This window comes from Acartia tonsa, chromosome 9, assembly GCF_053477335.1.
Source record: "Acartia tonsa isolate MP-2025a chromosome 9, ASM5347733v1, whole genome shotgun sequence".
Taxonomy (NCBI): domain Eukaryota; kingdom Metazoa; phylum Arthropoda; class Copepoda; order Calanoida; family Acartiidae; genus Acartia; species Acartia tonsa.
Genome location: NC_137268.1, coordinates 43,488,135 through 43,509,091, shown reverse-complemented (window position 1 = coordinate 43,509,091; position 20,957 = coordinate 43,488,135). Strand labels below are relative to the sequence as shown.

The window sequence follows — 20,957 nt, the reverse complement described above, 5'->3', positions numbered from 1 at the left end:
GAGGACGATTATGTTAATTAAAATATTCTTAAACAAGGATGACAACATCCATAAAAGCGAAGCACTGAAACGGTAGGACAAACGGACATTAACACTTGTATAGTGTTAGAACTTAATAATTATCATAATATAAATTTATAAGAGTCAAAGCAAAATTGTAAGTAAGTTTGTTGAAAAACTGCTTGATACAGGATAATTTTTATGGACATACTTACATTTTTAGGACTTGATTATAGAGTTGCTTCGCTTATTACATTATACTTTGTTGTCCCAGGAATCAATATACCAAAAATCAGATCAATCCGATGATTTGATCACATAAAAATTTGTTGTTAAAAAAGTAAAAAAATAAACATGTTTAAAATGGACGTACGGACATTTTGGTAATGATTATAGAGTTACTACGCTTTCTAAATCGTACCTAACTACTAAAGGAATCACCATGCAAAATTTGAAATCGATAGGACAATTCTAACATGCCTAAATTAACGGAAAAAGCTATCCGTTACGGACGTACGGACGGACGGACGGACGGACCGACCCTAATTATAGAAAAGCTTCGCTTTTAAAAATAAATGATAAGAGATGAACAACTAAACGCAAATAAAAAATATCAAACACGTCGGAAAAGTCAAGATGTCCCTAAATAAATATTTTTTTTTATTTTAAAAGCCTGGAGGGAGGGTATATTGTATTGTAAACTATACTTCCCACCAAATTTTATAAATACGTTCCCACATTCGTTGTCCTATGGTTGATTTATGATTGGTCTATACAATTACAAACTTTTCAACCGATTATTCAAATAATTAAAAGGGTTATTTTGGTGTATCATATTTAGGGGTACCTTATTATAAAAAGTCCATTGTCACATCTTTAATGATACCTGTTTAAAACTTATGATTTCTTGTATGTTTGTCTAAACCAAAATTTAATTTTATGTATTAAAAATCTATAACACTGCTGCTTTGTCAGGCGACAATTGAAAAAATGTAACATTGAACAAAAGTCATAGATGCCTAAATTTTAGTCACCACGCCAGTTATAGCGTTACAAGAAGTTTATATGTCAACCAACAATTGTTTTTTTTCCAAATGATCACAAAGTTAAAAATTTCAGGCTTCTGTCTTTTTCATATCTTTAAAAGTTTTTAAAAACTTTGAATATTTAATAAAATTTGATATCCTCATTTCTTTTAAAATACAGGAGTATTTAGATTTAAATTGTATTTCAAACTTTGCAGAATAAGAAGCATTTAGATAAAAATAATTCTAATATTTTTGAGGTTTAAATCAGGAATAGATATAACCAACAAGTGAAAAAATTCTAAAATAATATTTGGGGGGCAAATGGAGAGGTCGTCAATTTTACGATGTGTTGCCCCCCAACGACAGCTGAAAAACACGTATAGGTTTCATGATTTTTTTCCGAATTAATTTCATTGTTGGTATAAGCTGGGTTTAAATTCATGGGCATATACAGTTATTTCTGCTAGTCGCATTTAATCTTAAAGGCTTTTTGATTCATTAGCCATTATTAAAAACTGTGATATTGCAGTTTGTTTATGATTAATTAACGGCTGGGCATCTAGCAAGCAATGTAGGAAAGGCAGTTAAATTGCCTAAAACCAACTAAAGAAATAAATCTCAACATAAAACTTACAAATATTTAAGATACTTAAAATTATATTAGCTTGATTATCACAACACATAACTTCATTATATTTCCTTTCTGATTAGATCCTGGGTCATTTTTTCTTTATTCTTTCTATGATAAACCTTTTCTTATTATTTAAAAATGATGTCAAGGTAATTATTGTTGCGCTACTATGGAAATTATTATTATTCCTTTAATGAATTATATAAATAGAGAAAAACGAAAGCCCAGGGGCGAAGCCGCTGGCATTTACATAAAGCAGTACATTTATATGATTTTACTATGAGCGCCAAAATCATTTCTATCTCTCCTTTCCTGTATTCCTCTCTGTCTATCTCCCTCTCTCTCTTCCGCCCCCCCCCCCTCACCTCAATAACATCCATGAAATATGAAATCTCCGTTCATCTTAAAATCAAACCGGAGATTACTACGTTATACTCAGAGAGCCAAAGTATTTTCGCAGATTTTCTTTGCAACAATTCAAAGTTTGGGAATGGGGTTTTAGGGTGGGGTGGGGGGAGCACCCCTATGGAGGTCAACTAAAGGGTAAATTGTGGGGTTTCTGGCCTATAAGGGTTATTTTGTGTTTTGTTTTATACATTGGTTTGTTGTATTTAAACGTTTATGTAGTGATTACTATGAAATAAATTTTCATATAAAACAAGGATGACAACATCCATAAAAGCGAAGCACTGAAACGGTAGGACAAACGGACATTAACACTTGAATAGTATCAGAACTGAATATTCATAATATAAATTCATTCAGGTCAAAGCAAAATTGTAAGTAAATTTGTTAAAAAACTGCTTGATTCAGAATAATGTTTATGGACATACTTACATTATTAGGACTTTATTATAGAGTTGCTTCGCTTATTACATTATACTTTGTTGTCCCAGGAATCAAAATACCAAAAATCAGATCAATCAGATGATTAGTTCACATAAAAATTTGTTGTTAAAAAAGTAAAAAAATCAACATGTTTCAAATGGACGTACGGACATTTTAGTAATGATTATAGAGTTGCTACGCTTTCTAAATCGTACCTAACTACTAAAGGAATCACCATGCAAAATTTGAAATCGATAGGACAATTCTAACATGCCTAAATTAATTTTAAAAGCTATCCGTTACGGACGGACGGACGTACGGACGGACCGACCCTAATTATAGAAAAGCTTCGCTTTTAAAAATGTATAAAAGTTCAATTGAAATGAATTAATTAAATCCTTTCTTATATGCTAATGTCTTACAGTGATAGCAAAAAAAATCTTTAACCTATTGAAGAAATATATTTATGAAATAGGTCATATCATACAAAATCTCGAAAAAAAATAAAAGCTTGGTTGTTTTAAGACTTAAAATCTGAAAATAGAAATATGTCATAAGACCTACAGAATGTAAAAAAAAGCTTTACTTAAAAAAATAAAATCTTACTTATTATTCATTATTAATTAAGTGAGCATGCATTCACTCATTTGCAACGAATTACCAGGGGGTTTAGGTTAGGTTAGTCAAAGTCTTGCGGTAATCGCAGATGTAGCTATTTTTCAAAAGTAAGAGTCTCTAAATCTATTGGGAAAATCCAGAATCGATGCAATTTAAATGGAACCAAATTCGACAAGTTAAATTAAGTTCTTTAGAAATTAATAAAACGGTAAATTGAAACAAATCCCGAATGATAATAAACAAAATTATCCCTTTTGAAGGTTAAAATTATTGGTTAAAAGTTTGAAACCAATCAATTAAAATCCAATAACAGTACTCAAATATTTAACCCTACAAGATAGAGAAGTCATAAATTTTACAGTGTAATTCACAGTCCAATATCCTTTCCCCTCTCGGTTAGCACAACGCAGTGGTTAGGGTACATAAAGCTTTAGGCTCCCTGCAGTGGCAGCAGTCAAGTGTTGCAAACCCATCTGGGTGGAATTCCAACGGAACCATTGTCTAGCTATTACAGATTTACATAAAAATACCATGAAAATATAAAAGTTACGGGAAACGTATTAGGGTTATTTATTTGATTTCTAGCTCAAAGGGAAATGTGATGTTTTATTGCTTTATGAAACTTCAAAGGACACGCCCCTAGCTGATAAGGGCTGCTCTGTATTCAAAGAAAAATAGCCTAAACTAATTCCCAGCATATATATGAAGCTTCCTGATAATGGATAACTCAATAAGTTCATTATTTTGCGAGATCTTAACGTACAAACATAAAACCTTATCACTTTATGTAATTGGAAGAGTAATTGTGTTTAAATAAAGTGCAGCAATAAAAGAAAAAAACAACAGCATTATTTAAAGCGAAGCTTTGCAATAGTTAGGGTTAGTTTGTACGTACGTACGTCCGTCCGTTACAGTTAGCTCTTTTCGTTAATTTAAACAGATTGGAATTGTCCTATCGATTCCTATAATAGTTAGGTACGACTTAGAAAGCGCTGCAACTCTATAATCATTACCTGAAAGTCTGTACGTCCATTTAAAACAAGCTGATTATTTTTTTACTTTTTTGACAACAAATTTTTGAAAGTTAAAATTATCCTATTCATCTGATTTTTTTAATACTGATTTCTATTACAACAATGTATAGTGTTAAAAGCGAAGCATCTCTAAGTCCTAAAAACGTCAGTGGGTCCTTAAACAGTAACATGTAATTAAGTTTTGCAACAAATTTACTTACAATTTTATAGAGACATATGCATTGATATTCAGTTTATTCAGTACTGACACTCTACAAGTGTTAATATTCGTTTGTGCTTCCATTTCAGAGCTTCGCTTTTATGGATGTTGTCATCCTTGTTTTATGGGCATTGCTTTTAAATCATAGCCAAAATTTAAATTCATACTAATTTTTCTTACCTCTATTAAGCATATTTCAACGTCGGACTGGTTCTGGTATAACTACTCTTTAACTAGAATATGTCACCTCCCCTGACTGACCGACTGTTCGACGTTAACCCAATCACCAAGTAATTTATTGTCAATACCTTCCTAAATATAGATTTTGATCATAATTCTTTTAATAGTAAAGAGATCTTTAGGATGTTGAAATGAAAACTGAAGACATTTTTGAAAAATGGGTGGAGTTCTGGAATATGCTTATAGATTAATAAGTGTCTTCAGATTATACTGAATAGAAATAATCATTCATTTAAAGTTAAATTACCTCAAAACTCGTTGAGGATTTCAAATTAGCTGCCTGATACTGATCTACAATTATCTGTGGTGTGAATAATAATTCATAAGCAAATACGATAATTTCCAATAATTTCGATAATCCCAATGCAAAATGCATAAAAATAAAAGATAGCAAAGAAACGAAAGAGATTTGCATTAAAAGGTGTGGTAATATATTCCGCAAAAAGATAGTTGCTGCAAATATCCAAATTTCTGACAATCTGACAAGAACTCTGTAATTATAGGGATAAAAAGAAAATAGAAAAATAGCCTAAAATCATCCTAATACTTAAACCTAAACATAAAATAGTCAAAAACCATCCCAGGACCTATACAAAGATTAGTTATAAAGGAGAACTCAACCAGTACATTATTTATTAAAATCTTAAGCTTCAGACAAAAAACTTAATAACTTAATAAATTCATTTTAGATATTTTGTCATCAATGGATTCCTTTCTGGGTCCCCCCTCCCCCTACCCTCCCAATTAAAATGCCAGGTAAAGCCAACGATCTGTAATTCCTATTGGACATACATTTGACTACTTTATCGGAAAGCAGATTTAGAAATACTTTTTGCAAGTTTAGGTCTATACCTATACAAGTTTGCAGCTGACCTAAAACTAGCTGTCTTATTCCCACATCTATTAAAAGAATCCAATCTAATGAAACTTCTCTTGGCTTGTTTTTCTCAAACAGAGCTATACATTTACAAAGATTTGTGTTTTCATGAAATAGCAAATTACCATTTAATATTAAATTTGCTTTAATTCGCCTAAAAATAATAAACTAACATTTCCATGAGAGAGGGCATTAAAAATATTTTATTTGAAGGTTTTTATAGTGCCTATAAAGATGACGTCACATTGCCCTACCATTGGACAAATAAAATGTATACTGGCCTACCATTGGTAATTTAGTCTGTGTATTGTCCTATTATTGGTCAATTGTATTGTATGGCAACATTTTTTGGGCACTATAAAGAGCTTCATTTTTGGGGTTTTTTTTAAATGGCCCAGATGATAGAGGCGCAACCACTGTTTTTTTAAGCAGTAGAAATTTTTTTTCAGGTTATTGTGTTTGTGTGTGTTTATTTAAATACACTTTTAAAGTTTCATTAATTTATATTGTTTTATTTTATTTTTTATGCTAATCAATTAAAATGTGTCATTGTAAGAAACATGAAAAGATTCTCCCCATAGATTTTCAAATATTTTCCCAAACATTTTCCAATCATTTTAGCTAAGAAATAGAAACTTTAATAAGATTTTAGCTGGGACAGGGGGATGTGCACGCAGCTGAATGAAACCTGTTTTTCTCCAGGAAAACCTGTTAGTTTTCTTTAGTGTTAACAACAATTAACTATATCATGCTTAAAGATGATAAACTTATTATAAAATAATTACTATAAAATATCTAAATGAAAAATGTTTGAGATCATTAGGACAATTCTAACAATTACAATAACCAACAAACATAAACTTTAAGTGAGCCACGTGAAACAAAATTGAAGAAAAGCTTTGTTTAACCCTTACAGATATGGCCCCAATTCCCACCTTATCAGATGGGGGGGGGGGGCTCTAAGAGCCCCCCCTCTATATGGCTCCTGTTACAGATAAAGACGTAAAATTTTTTTCCGGTGGTTCATGTGTATTTTTAGAGAAAATTACTTTTTCTAGTCATAGCAGTCAGACCGCTCCTTAGCCGCTTTTTTGCGGCCAGCCGCTAAATTTTAAAACAGCTGTAGAGCGGCCAATTTTGCCGCAAGGATGACCAAATTTTAGGACGAACTTATAATTTTCATAACAAAAAAAATTACTAATTCTGATCATCGCCAAAAAACGGTAAATAACGGAAACCGCCATTTTTGGCGGTTACGGCGGTGAAACGGCGGTTGGCGACGCCAAATTATATTTTTATCTGTTTATTGTTCCTCAAGGATTTACCAAAAAAAATTATAGGTCTCTTGCTGTAATAGAAGCCACGATATTCATGATATATGTCTGAAGTACAATCTAAATTTCTTTACAAGGATCTTAAGGGATAAGACAATTAACGATAATGGATGTACAATGTACACCCCCAATTACAATAAACAAAATTAACCCGTTTAAGATTGAAATACTATTGGTGAAAATGTTTGGACACTCAAGTTTGTACAACCCAATCAAGATTTAATAAAAGTGACAAATGAGAGAACAGAGGTGGATTCTTTAAAAAAGTTTGCCCCACTAATCGCATAGTGGGGCAAAATTGTGTTCGTGAAAAATCCTCTAAAATCACATTTAAAATCTACAAAAGTTAAACAAACTCATAAAAGGGTTATGAACATAAGATTTTATTTAAATTTTGGGGATTTTTATGTGATTTTGGAGGATTTTTTACGAAAACAATTTTGCCCACTAAGCGATTAGTGGGGCAAATTTTTTTAAGAATCCACCTCACATTCATAAAACTTTGAGGGCTAGCATAATTAACGACCCAAAGTCCTCTACCTCCCTGATTTATGAATCTATATGTCCTTGAAAAGTATTTCTCTCTTATTTAATCTTCTTATTCAAATGCAATTTTAGATTTTTGTCTATGCAAATCGAAACATAATTATTATTTTCACTTCATTCAACAATCCAAAAATTTGTAGTGTTTTCTCGTCATTTATATGTTCCTTTGGACATCTATAACTATGGTCTCCGAAAATTTTGTCTGTGGGTATATACATTTATACTCTGTCTGTAACGCCTTATAATTGGATGAGTTACTGCTTCATGTTTTAAATTAGTTGCGTGCGTGTAATCAAAAATACCTCGAAACCACTTAACCCTTAGTTTATATATATATATGTCTTCATGGCGGGCACAGGATGATTAGAAACTTAGCAGGTCATTCAGGTTAAGAGCAATAATATTTTGTTTTACTTAAACAAAGCATTTTATGTAGCAAAAATAATTAAATATCCTTTAATAGTACAAAACAATATCAAATATAGTTGTCCTATAATCCTATTCAATTCCAGGTTCCAGGTTAGATCCTGCAGGTCCTGGTCCTCCAGGTTTCCAGAAAACTTTAGGAAGGATCCCGTGATTGTACATGTAGTTTATGACTTAGATATTTCTTATTTTATATGATAACTATACAGCCCCTTTAGTCTTTAAGTTCATTATTTTATCAGTATTCTTTATTATATACACTAGCGGCTACGTTCCTAACATTTATGTGCTCTGTATTCGTAGAAGCAGAAGGGGCTATAAATAGCTCGAAACCATCCCTATAATATTATCTGAAAATAAGATAGCCTAAAATCATCGCATTATCTATGTGAAGCTTTCCTAAAAAGAGAACCAAATTGGTTCCAGGGGCGTCCAAGCTTTTTATTTTGCGGGGGGTAAAATGAAAAAAAAATTGGGGGTGTCGTGGGGGGGGGGGTAATCGCCCCATTGCCCCCCCCCCTTGGACGTCTATGATTGGTTCGGTAGTTATGGAAGTTTCATGCTTCAGACAAATAAACCTTACTACTTTATCCAATAGGATTAAACTTTTATTTTTTCGGTTTTTAAATTATCTATCTATTTACCAGATCAACTCTTGACCCTAGGAGGATGAGTTGAACTTCTAGAAAAAATGATAAAATTTGTAAAATAATGTTCAGTTGCACTTTGCAGTGGTCATTTAAAATAACCAATATGTATAAAATAAATTTCGAAATGCTTGGTCGATAGTGATCTCCATGCTTTTCAAGTCATATTTTCGAATTTTCTATCTCTTTATATGTTTTGCTATATTCTCATTCATACTAGAGGTGTTAAAACTTATTTCAGTATAGTAATAGTATAGGAATGTCTTGGCCCATAAGCAGTAGCATACAAAATTACGACTTCTTCTAAAAGGTCGTGCCATCAAAGGATTGGTTGTCTGTTGGCTGTTACGTAAAACTTAACATCAATCGGTCTAATAGAAGTTTAACAGTTCCAAGACACGGAATATATTGAAGATAATATTCTCGCATTCATCAAATAATTTATAGATTAGATTTTCTATCTATTTAAATAATTTCATTATCTTGTGAAATAATAAAAAAAACATATATTCACGTTTTATGGTGATCAGTTTGCATATTTTAAAATATTTGCAGTTTTGAAATCCCACTGCACTTTTGAACTGTTCTGTTGGCTTGATTGATGGATATTACAATTTACAAACATTCATAATACACAATGGTTTCATGTTGGAATCTTAATTTTATCTTCTTATAAGTTTGCAAATTTGCTATTTTCATCAACATCATTTCGATAGTAAGTTAGTCATTTTTGGTATGATTAAAGTCATACATGCAACATATATCATTAAAATCAGATATCAACACAGTAACAACAACATATATTTATAAGCGCCCCCCCCCCCCCCCCCTTACAAACTTTAAAAATTAACTGAAACACTTTTCTACATTTTAGGTATCTGAAAAAAGTTTTCTCTGAAGAACATAAACATTTGCTGTCATTGTTTTGTTCATTAAAACACTACTGTGTTACTAACTATTCAAATAATAAATTTTGCAATTCTACGGAAACAAGGATAACAACATCCATATAAGCTAAAAATGGAAAATCTTTGAGCTTTAAAACGTAATCACAAAGTTAAAGTTGTTACGTACATACAATTAGACCGAAGCTTGATTTTAAATCAAATTAATAGGGTCACGATAAATTTTCTTGTTGAAATAACAAAAAAATGTTCAAGATTCGAAATGTACGACGTACAGACTTTCCGGAACTGATTATAGAGTTACCACACTATTAAGGTTACAACTTATCATTATAGAGACAATCTAAAAGGACGATTGGGATCATTTTAACGTGCATTAAATTATATTATTTTTTATAATGAAGAGTTAAAAAGTCATAGGGGAATTTATCTATTCTAATAATCAAATCAATGTAGGGTATTCTTATCAATATTCTTTTCGTGCACTATGAATTCTTACTTCCTTGTTATAAAATTAAACTATTGATTTGCCTTTATTTCAAATTACTTATTTAAATTTGTATTGGTTTTATTTCAACAAGGAAAAAATTTTACTTAATTGAAAATGAAAATGCTTTATTTCAAACATCTATAAAACCGTAAGGTAAAAAAGCTAGGAGCTTTTACTCCAAGTACCTTGTTGAGTAAAACCCCCCACCCCCACATTAGTTTTGTTAAAAAAAAAGGAAGAGGTATTTTTTATATTGCCTTGTCTTGTAGATTAGCTAAGCTGCGATATAAATAAACAAGGATGACAACATCCATAAAAGCGAAGCACTGAAACGTTAGAACAAACGGACATTAACACTTGTATAGTGTTAGAACTTAATAATTATCATAATATAAATTTATAAGAGTCAAAGCAAAATTGTAAGTAAATTTGTTGTAAAACTGCTTGATACAGGATAATTTTTATGGACATACTTACATTTTTAGGACTTGATTATAGAGTTGCTTCGCTTATTACATTATACTTTGTTGTCCCAGGAATCAATATACCAAAAATCAGATCAATCCGATGATTTGATCACATAAAAATTTGTTGTTAAAAAAGTAAAAAAATCAACATGTTTAAAATGGACGTACGGACATTTAAGTAATGATTATAGAGTTACTACGCTTTCTAAATCGTACCTAACTACTGAAGGAATCACCATGCAAAATTTAAAATCGATAGGACAATTTTAACACGCCTAAATTAACGGGAAAAGCTATCCGTTACGGACGTACGGACGGACGGACGTAACGGACGGACCGACCCTAATTATAGAGTAGCTTCGCTACTAAAAAGGATTAAAATTAAATGTCAAACAAATCAAATGTCATGTCTAAGTTAATCTCAATTGAAAACGAAGGTTAGATAATTAAGATAAGATAAAATGTAAAGAACAAATTAGAATTAGCTTAAAATTTGTTTTATTTGAAATAGCTGAAAGATATATTTAAATATAGAAAATTGAAAAGATTTATTTCTTTCCCATTGACCTAAAGCTGATATCATTCATACGTTTGTTACCTAAAATCTAATAAAAACCATGACTGCATGAAAATTGTTAAAAGTGGAATTATAATTGATTAAAAGTAACTCTTACAACAAATAAAACAAGGATGAATTTAACCAATTCATTTTTTATTAATCAACATAGACTAAAATTTATTTATGTCTTGACGGTGAAAGTGTATTTGGTTTTGCTGTTTAAAATGTCTGACAGTAAAAATAAAAGTGAAAAAAAAAATGTGGGTTCATTTTCTAGAGGCGATTTCGCTTAGAAGGGTGAAGCTACCCTCCCCCAAAATAGTTATTAACCTTCCAAGTACCTATGCGAAGCATAAATATAAAGGAGAACCATATAGGTTCAACAGTTAACGAGATCTTTTTGTACACAAACAGACAGAAGGACAGACATCCTGTTACATTTATATCTGGATAAAATATAAACACAGACAAACAAATCTACTAATTGAATATTCTCTGTGCTTCAAAAAATAAAAGTTTACTTCTTATTGAAAAACTTGCATTTTATCACGTATCCGGATAAGAATTGTAGAAAAAAAACACTTTACATGAAAAACAGTTCTTAACGTGCATGGCTTATAAAATAGGAGAAAGGTGGTAGTTCCTTGCAGGACTACCCTATACTTAATATAACCTTACCTTACCTGACCTAAAGTAATAAGCAATTAAGCGAAAACTTACCCCTCACCGTATGTATTTTCAATTTTTTTTTTTTTGGGGGGGGGGGGGTTGGGGGTTCTGTAGCTTTTAATCTATAACCCAAGTTTGAATTTTGATTTGAACTAAGAGTTTTGCCTGCATAAGAAGGGGACATTGAACTGTAATTTTACTCTGGCACCCGAAGTTTAATAACCATTTTATCGCATTATTTAGCTCAAAAACTTTGGGAACTTTTATTAAATTGTGATATTTGGTTACAAATTAGTATTGTTACCCTTTTCACGGGGAAGGTTAATCTTTTTAAAAAATTTAATGTCCATTGACTTATCCTTTAAGATACCTGGTTATGTCTCATTTTGGATTGTAAATTAATATTAAGATATCATTTTTCTAAACATATTTTAATCTTAAACAAGATTCAGTATTAGAAGGCTATATAGGGGTGACTGCATTATTTTCGCTGCCTCACCAAAATTATTTTTGTTAAAAATCCTCATAAATCACATAAAAAATCTATAAAATTAAATAAAATCATAGAATGGTTATTAACATTAGATTTTATTTTTTTTTTTGATTTTGCATGGGAATTTGAAGTATTTTCACAGAAACAATTTTGACGTGGCAGCGCTGCAGCGACCATTATATTTTTTAGAATCCACCTCAGTGTAAAATAGATTTTACTTTTTTTTGTTTATCCCTATTCTTATCCCCCTGTTCATTGATTTTGAAAGACTGAACTAAACAACAATTAAACTTTTTAGAGTTTTCTAGAATTTGTCCAAAATGTTTCCTCCAAAGTTAATTGTCCCAAATAATCTAAATATTTATTTCTAAATAGCAAAGCTACTTTATAAGAGGATCTGAAAAGTAACCCACGCCAAGCTACAATTGAATCAAGACAAAAGTTAGTGCCGAGCTCTGGGACCTATGTATGGTGAAATTAGACATAAAACCATGATGATTCCATGTAAAACCAAAATATTTCAGCGGGATCTTTTTGAGAAAATCAGATTTAAAAATTTCAAATTCAATTTTCACTCCCTAGGAGTTGCCGCATAATCATGACAAGAAAAGCAAAGATTATTTATTTAAAGTTTTGAACAACTTTGCTTTTATAAAGTTTCTCATAAAACCACTCCTGAAGGGAGTTAATTAATTGCCATTTTTATCAGTTGCTTTGCTAAGGTCACGGAAATTCAGCCTTAAATAAATCATATATAGAGGTTTTATGACAGACTTCATAAAAGCAAAGTTGTTTAAAATTTTAAATATATAATCTTTGCTTTTCTTATCATGATTAGGATGCGGCAACTCCTAGGGGGTGAAAATTGAATTTGAAATTTTCAAATCTAATTTTCTCAAAAAGATCCCGCTGAAATATTTAAGTTTTACCTGGAATCATCATGGTTTTATGTCTAATTTTACCGTACATAGGTCATAGAGCTCGGCACTTACTTTTGTCTTGATTCAATTGTAGCCTGGCGTGAACCAAATAACGACGGTATGGCCGCATGTAAATGCAAAATTCCATTAATTTTTGTGTCTTTTTATTGGATATATGTGTTAAAGTTTGCATTATTGTTTCCCAAAAATAATAATCCCTCGAACCGACAAATGGAACATTTAAACCCACAACCCCTCAATCTTAATTTTAAATACGTGTAAAAACCACCCCTATTAGACCTTTCTAAACCTAACCCAACTTGAATGGTCATAAAAAATGCATTATTTTCAACCAAGAACTTAGTGGTACACTTTCAGATTAGGGAATTTGTCAGTTTTGCTCGGATTACTTTGTTTCAATCATCAGATTACTTGAAGATTACTTTTTACATATTTGAATTTTAATATTATGTTTCAGTGCTTTCCCTATGATTGCATGTCGAGCACTGAACCACCCCACCCCCTCTCCACCTTTTTATTCCAATAGAAAAGATTTGAGAGAAATTTTTTTTATGTCTAACAACTGGGGTGGGCCTTAAATCAGACGGGTGAATACTTTTTGTGCCCTAAACATGCGGGGCTACACAGTATCTATTATAACCTAACCTAACCTAGCCTAAAGAAATAAACAAAATACTAAAATCACCCCTCTTTTTTAAAATTTATTCAAATCGGACTGGTTGGGGGGTATCTTGGTAAACAAGGCACTTAAGAGGAAATGCATAGGTTTCTTGTCAAAACCTAATGCTATATGCCAACCTATTTGTTATTGTTAATATATTTGTCTTTATGTTATTAAAAAGATTATTCAATTTATTCACATTAGGGTATTGTACCGATTTTACGACGCTATTCTAAGAATAATAGCAGTTTGTTTTATATTGTGAACATTTTTAATCATTTTTTCAGATTGTTTAGGATGTCAGAAATTTTGTCTTTCTGTTTCTTGTTGGTTTTCGACATTTTAGGTAGTTTTTCTTGATTTTTGTTATCATAGCTCTTCTATAGTGATAGTAATCACACGCGTCTGTCTGTTAATTACATGTCTATATAATTAATTAGGTGTTTAATTGATTTTCAAAATCTTAAACACTAAAAAAGTTTAAATTCTCATTTTATTGGTTCATGGACTTTGCAGGCAATACTTTATACAATTATTACTTTTTTATCAACGTTTTCAAAATAAAAATTCTGTTGTCTTTTTGTTAGGGATGAATATAATTGATTATATTTTTAAAACTTTATTTTTATCTGTTTGTTAAATATCTTAAATTTTCAAAATAACATTCCTTTTATGAATTAAAATGATGAAAATTCTGGAATAAATAAAAAAGGATCAAATAGTGGATAGAATATGAATGGATAAATCATTTTAAAAATGTATTCATTTTTCTTATAAAGGATACATTTGATACAAGGAATTTTTTGTGGCTTAGATCAAAAAAAAACTTTGATTAAACTTTATGTGTCCAGAGAAATGGTAATGAGTTGTACCTTTTAATAGGCTAAGACAATACCTACTCCTACTAGTATTTTGTTCGTCAGAAAGTAACGTTATTTAATTGCTGAATTATACAATAAAAGTTAAATCTTTTATGTTCTTGGCGTACGGAAAATACTATTTATAGAGTAGCTTCTTCCCAAATATATATCAAAATTCGAATGATGAGTCCATAAATTTAAAATCTAATGTAAAAATATTCAAATTTTTTGTCAATATTGGCCCTCTCATCAAATTTTATCCAATATTGATCTCACAGCCATAAAATTAATAACAAATTCTTACAAAGGGATAGATATGGGTTCAAACCGAGGATAGGATAATGGATGATAAATTTATAATCCCCCCCTCCCCCAATAATGAAACATTCCCTCCAATTAATATTATTTGAAGGAAAGTTATTTTCATTTTTTTATCTTTTATTTCCAACATTTTCTCACAATATTTTGAACTATCATAGGCAGAAATTTGTTTATTATCTCATAAGAAAGAGAAATCTATTCTAATTTTTCGCTGGATTTAGAAGGGAAATGTTATATTTTCATAAAAAGTATTATGCCTTTCATTTTAGTAAATGTGTTTTATAATTAACTAGTGGCTTCGCCCCATGAGGTATTATTTTTGGGATTAGTCTCTTCTCCTAAAAGATATCCTAAACCATCGCTGGACGAATAGCTATATTTTCCTAGGAGTAGGAGTAGAGCCTAATCGGCTCAGATGTTATCCTGATCTTAACCTTCAGACGGACGGACATCGTTCTACTTTTTATTATAGATAACAGATTTATTTAATTAAAGATGTTATAATAAGGGGTGCACCTCAAGATTATTTTTTAATTCTTATTTTCAAATTCTAACTTTAAAGTTTTTAATTATTGGTAGGTCGTTGTGATGGTGTTCGAATGGTTGAGTTGATGGTACCACAACAGGTAATGGTTTGTCCTTTGAGATCTTGCTGTCCGTCCACTAAACTTTTATAATTTCAGGAAGCTTCACATAGGTATGGGATTGTTTTAGGCTATATTTCAAACAAAGTCTGGGGTTGTATTTAGGATATTTTCTCTTGGGCTATAAAAGTTACAGGTCTGATTTTCTAGGGTAATTTCTTCAAATATTTGATAAAATAACAGCTAGACCGTTCCTTAACTGCTCTTTAGCTGCTTGCAATAATTTTGAAGATAATTTTATTGTTTCTAGCGGCCATGCCCCTAGCATATGGGAGCTTGTAATTCAAAGGGATTGAGTTTGACTAGAAAATTAGCTTTAATCTATCCCAAAACAAAACAAAAGTGCTTAAAAGCTTGGCCTATAAAAGCCACTAAAGGCAAATAAGGTAAAAGGGGGAAAAGTCGACACCACTCATTTTCAATTTGAATTTTTTTTTAGTATACTTAAAAACCATCCTACGATGGAAAGGACAACCATATCGGTTCAGCGGTTAGCAAGAACCTTCGCTACAGACAGAAAAAAAGCTTAATACTTTATATAATATGAATGATTGTCTAAGGTTATGTATGGAGACAGAGCTGTATTAAAATGTTTGTATGATATGGAGCAAGAAGATCTATATTCTGTTAAATGGTACAAAGCTGGACAAGAATTTTTCAGGTAAGCTTCCCTGCTGTATTAATGGTAAAAATAAGCTTTCTTCTGTGTACTGGTCCATTTTAAAAGATATTTTAATTTCTTTTTATCATTTCTTTTCCTTTTAGTAACAAAGCAAAGAAAATTCCCTATGTCTGTCCGTCAGTCATTCCATCAGTCCGTAACGCTATGGGGCACATGTGATTTACTGAGCTGCTGCTAAAGCTTGACTTCTGTTTCTTTGTGTCTAAATTCCCATACTTATGAAGCATATCAAGTATATTACATCCATGGCAGTCTGGCTGTCTTGAAGCAGCTTTTAGCATCTTTAAATTTTATAAAGAATTTCACATATCTTATCAAAACAAAAATTACCATTAAATGTCCATTGACATAAAGTTATGGTAAAGATTTCATGTAGATCCATGAATCACTGCCCCATCTTATTTCATGGAAAATATGTTCTTACGAATCTAAAAATGTCTCCCCCTAAAATATAGCAACTCTTTGATATATGCTTCTAAAACTTATTTACTTACTTTATTTTACTTACACAAATTTATCTCATACATAAAGAAAATTATAATTTCTCATTTTTAAAAAATCTGACTTCTGAAAGAGGAGGACTTTTAGCTGCCATTACTCCTTGCCTGACTTCTAAGGCTGTTTTATTAAATGTGTTTTGCTGTTTTGAATAAAATTGGTTTTAATATATGGAGAAAAAGTAGTGGTAAAGAAAGTTCAAAATTTAAAATGGTAAACCTTCCACCATTTTTCACGAGTAAATAACGAAAGTATGTACTTTTTTAGTTCATAAGAACAAATGATTTCCCAAATACTGCTTCTAAAATTGAAGTTTTAAAAAACTTCTGGAATTTAAGTGATATGAAAATGGACAAAAATAAATGTACATACCCAATGATAATATACAAAATCTAAAAAGTTTCGCAACAGGTTTAGCTGAATTTTGATATTATAATATGACGATTTCACTGCGGCTTTTACTCGTCTTGCGCGCGACTGCCGAGCATTAGTATTTCCACAGACCAACATATACCTATCCCCACATCCCTGTAAATCTGTAATCCGTGCTTGCTAACCTGACATAACAAATTTATTCTTTTCTGTCCCTCTGGGAAAATTTATACTACTTCTCACCAACAGGGATAAATTATATTAAAAATAATGTTTTGAAGTGAAATGGCGATTGACTTGAAAATTCTATGAATTAAACTAAAGTAGTGAGATTCTGTACGACTGTCCCTATGTGTCCATGTCAAGTAAAATCATGTAAACGGCTGATCGTTACAATTAACCAATTTACCAATCATTAGTTTAATTATCTATCTTCCAATTCTTACTCCCTATATCTCTCTCTCTCTCTCTCTCTCTCTTTCTCTCTCTCTTTCTCTCTCTCTTTTTTTCTTTCTCTCTCTTTCTCTTTCTCTCTCTCTCTTTTTTTTTTTCTTTCCTCTCTTTCTCTTTCTCTCTCTCTCTCTCTCTCTCTCTTTTTCTTCTCTTTCTCTCTCTATCTCTATGTATATCTCTTTTAAAAGCATCTATGTATGTATCCATTTATCTCAAGGGAAAATGTATGCTTTCTCCCTCTTAATTCTTACTAATTTTATCTATCGTGTTTGTCTCAATCCCAAGAAAATTTAAGAGAGATCGTTCCAGCCATTAAAGAGATATCAATAAACTTTTAAATATATACACGCATAAATAAAAACTGTTTAATCGAGCTTACATGAATGGATGTATAGAATATAAGTCAATTTAGGTTTCTACTGTCATTTATTGGTTGGGCAGTTCATCAAGCAGAAGGTAAGGATATGGGGTAAAGGGAGGTGTGTAGGGCATCGTTATTTTAGCCCGCTACAAGTTTCACTGAATAAAAGTACATGATATTCTTAGTAAAATCCAAGTAATAATAAATCTATTCTTACATGTTTATTTAATTAAGGGTTAGTGAAGGGAAAGGGAAGGATAGATAAAGGGAACGAGGAATGGAAGGGGAAGGGAGGGTAAGAGAGGGGTAAAGAAAGGACAAAAGGATAGGTTGGCAAACAAACGAACATGCATATTTATAGTGTGGCTTCTTTACTAAAAATTTAGTACATACAACACACATTCTAGGAATAAATTAAAGAAGTTTTTAGACTAATTAAGAAAACAATAAGCATCTCTTTGTCAGTATAATAAAAGATAGCAACCCTTGTACTATTAACAAAGAATAAACAAGGATGACAACATCCATAAAAGCGAAGCCCTGAAATGGAAGGACAAACGAACATTAACACTAGTAGATTGTCAGAACTGAATTAGCAGAATATTAATGCATCAGTACAAACAATACTTTAAAAAAATTTGTTGCAAAACTGCATAAATAGATGATACTGTTTAAGAACATACTTACATTTTTGGGACTTGTTTATAGAGATGCTTCGCTTATAGCATTGTACCTTGTTGTAATAGGAATCAGTTTTCAAAAAATCAGAAGAATCGGATAATTTTAACATACAAAAATTTGTTTTCAAAAAAGTTAAAAATCGACATGTTTAAAATGGACGTACGGAAATTCTGGTATTGTTTATAGAGTTGCTACGCTTTCTTAATTGTACCTAACTACTATAGGAATCATCATGCAAAGTTTGAAATCGATAGGACAATTCTAACCTGTTTAAATTAACGAAAAGAGCTAACTCTCTGTGACGGACGTACGGACTGACCCTAATTATAGAAAAGCTTCGCTTTTAAAAAGCAGTATTATTACATTGTTTTTCCAGAATTTTAAAAGGTTTTTAAAAATAGAATTTTAAAAAAACATCTTAGGAAAGGAGATTTCTATATTTTTTATCAATAGATAAACGGAAATAAGTTGGTTGCTTCACTTCTTAAAGAGGAAACTAAAAGGTCAATAAGTTATCTATACAAGACTTTTTTGGATAAACAGACGGACATACGGATGTACTCTAATTCTAGAGAGGCTTCGGTACTTATAATATAAAGAAGTCTCTAAATGAAATAATATTTGGAGCATTACGCTATTGCCATTTAAGAATCATAAAGATTTTGTTTGAAATAAGGAAATATCTAAAGCTACACACCCAAACAGAGTAAGGTGAGAAAGCATTATAGAACACGTTCAGCGTGTTAAAGCCAGCTTTGATTTATGTTAGACAATACAAGAATTATATAGGATCAATAACTTTAACATAAAAAAAGTTGGTCCACAAAATAATACAAGTACAAGTACAACATTAAAACAATTATGAAAGAATAATTTTTAAACCAAAAATGTTTTTGTTTTTTATTGTGGAAAAAAGCAATAAAAATTATGTTCTACTTAATTTTAATTCAATCACTGAAAGCAAACGCTGAGTCGAATAAAAGTTTATATTAGTATTAAACGCTTTGCTAATATCAAAACTACACAAATTGTTCTTTAAAACCGCTGTATCGATAGTTTAACATTTCAGAAAATTTATCATTGATATCGGGAAGGTTTTAGGCTTTTTAGCGGACAGAGTACGCCATCCACCCCATGATAAATGGCCCAAAGAATAGAGCTACCCCTTTCTACCTCGGGCATTAGATAGGACCAATTTACTTCTTTTGGTGAATAAAATTGTTATGACTTATTTAGGCATGTAAGAATTGTCCTACTTGTGTCAAACTTTTCATGCTAATTTCTATAATAGTCAGGCATCATTAAGAAAAGTCACTGTTCCAATTTAGCATTTTTGAGATAATTCTACAACCATTTTATTATCCTACTACCCTGATTTTTGGAATATGATTCTTGTGGAAATTAGGCATCATTCGAAGCAAATTTTTGTTAGTGTTTGTTTGTCTTCTGATTAGTTTACGTCGTCTATATGGATGTTATCATCCTCGTTGTTATACTTTGTACTAAAAATTATTATTTTGTGTCACTCTGCTAACAAGAACAGTGGTCAAAAAGTTGTATTTTCTTGGGTATTATGAAAACATATAAATCATAACAAATATCATTCAATAAAACGATAGATAGATAAATAAAAGTATTAAATAAATAATTTATAGGTCAAAACACGTATTGAATAACATATAAAAAAAGTATTTTTTGCTTAAAATATTGTTTTACACTTTTAATGTTTAAACTAAAATATCTAAATATTAATTAATTAAAATCAATAACCTCACACGAATGTAAACAAAATTTTCGATATTTTTTAATTACCTAATAATCTAAACAATATCTATCGAATAAGATCAATTATCCTTTGTTTTATATCTTATTATCATAAATACTTATATAGTAAACAAGAAAATCTATCTATCTATCTATCTATCTATCTATCTATCTATCTATCTATCTATCTATCTATCTATCTATCTATCTATCTATCTATCTATCTATCTATCTATCTATCTATCTATCTATCTATCTATCTATCTATCTATCTATCTATCTATCTATCTATCTATCTATCTATCTATCTATCTATCTATCTATCTATCTATCTATCTATCTATCTATCTATCTATCTATCTATCTATCTATCTATCTATCTATCTATCTATCTATCTATCTATCTATCTATCTATCTATCTATCTATCTATCTATCTATCTATCTATCTATCTATCTATCTATCTATCTATCTATCTATCTATCTATCTATCTATCTATCTATCTATCTATCTATCTATCTATCTATCTATCTATCTATCTATCTATCTATCTATCTATCTATCTATCTATCTATCTATCTATCTATCTATCTATCTATCTATCTATCTATCTATCTATCTATCTATCTATCTATCTATCTATCTATCTATCTATCTATCTATCTATCTATCTATCTATCTATCTATCTATCTATCTATCTATCTATCTATCTATCTATCTATCTAT

At 30.7% G+C, this 20,957-nt stretch overlaps 1 protein-coding gene across 1 annotated transcript in view; it reads left to right on the top strand.

The window, feature by feature from the left end:
* Positions 1-13,884: 13,884 nt before the first annotated feature.
* LOC145329026 (cell adhesion molecule 3-like) overlaps positions 13,885-20,957 on the top strand; it is a 57,900-nt gene continuing 50,827 nt past the window's right edge. The window contains exons 1-3 of the mRNA XM_080173029.1: positions 13,885-13,939; positions 15,354-15,400; positions 15,979-16,079. Coding sequence (XP_080029155.1) covers positions 13,891-13,939; positions 15,354-15,400; positions 15,979-16,079 — 197 coding nt within the window. The 5' untranslated portion in view covers positions 13,885-13,890. The remainder of the gene's footprint in view (positions 13,940-15,353; positions 15,401-15,978; positions 16,080-20,957) is intronic.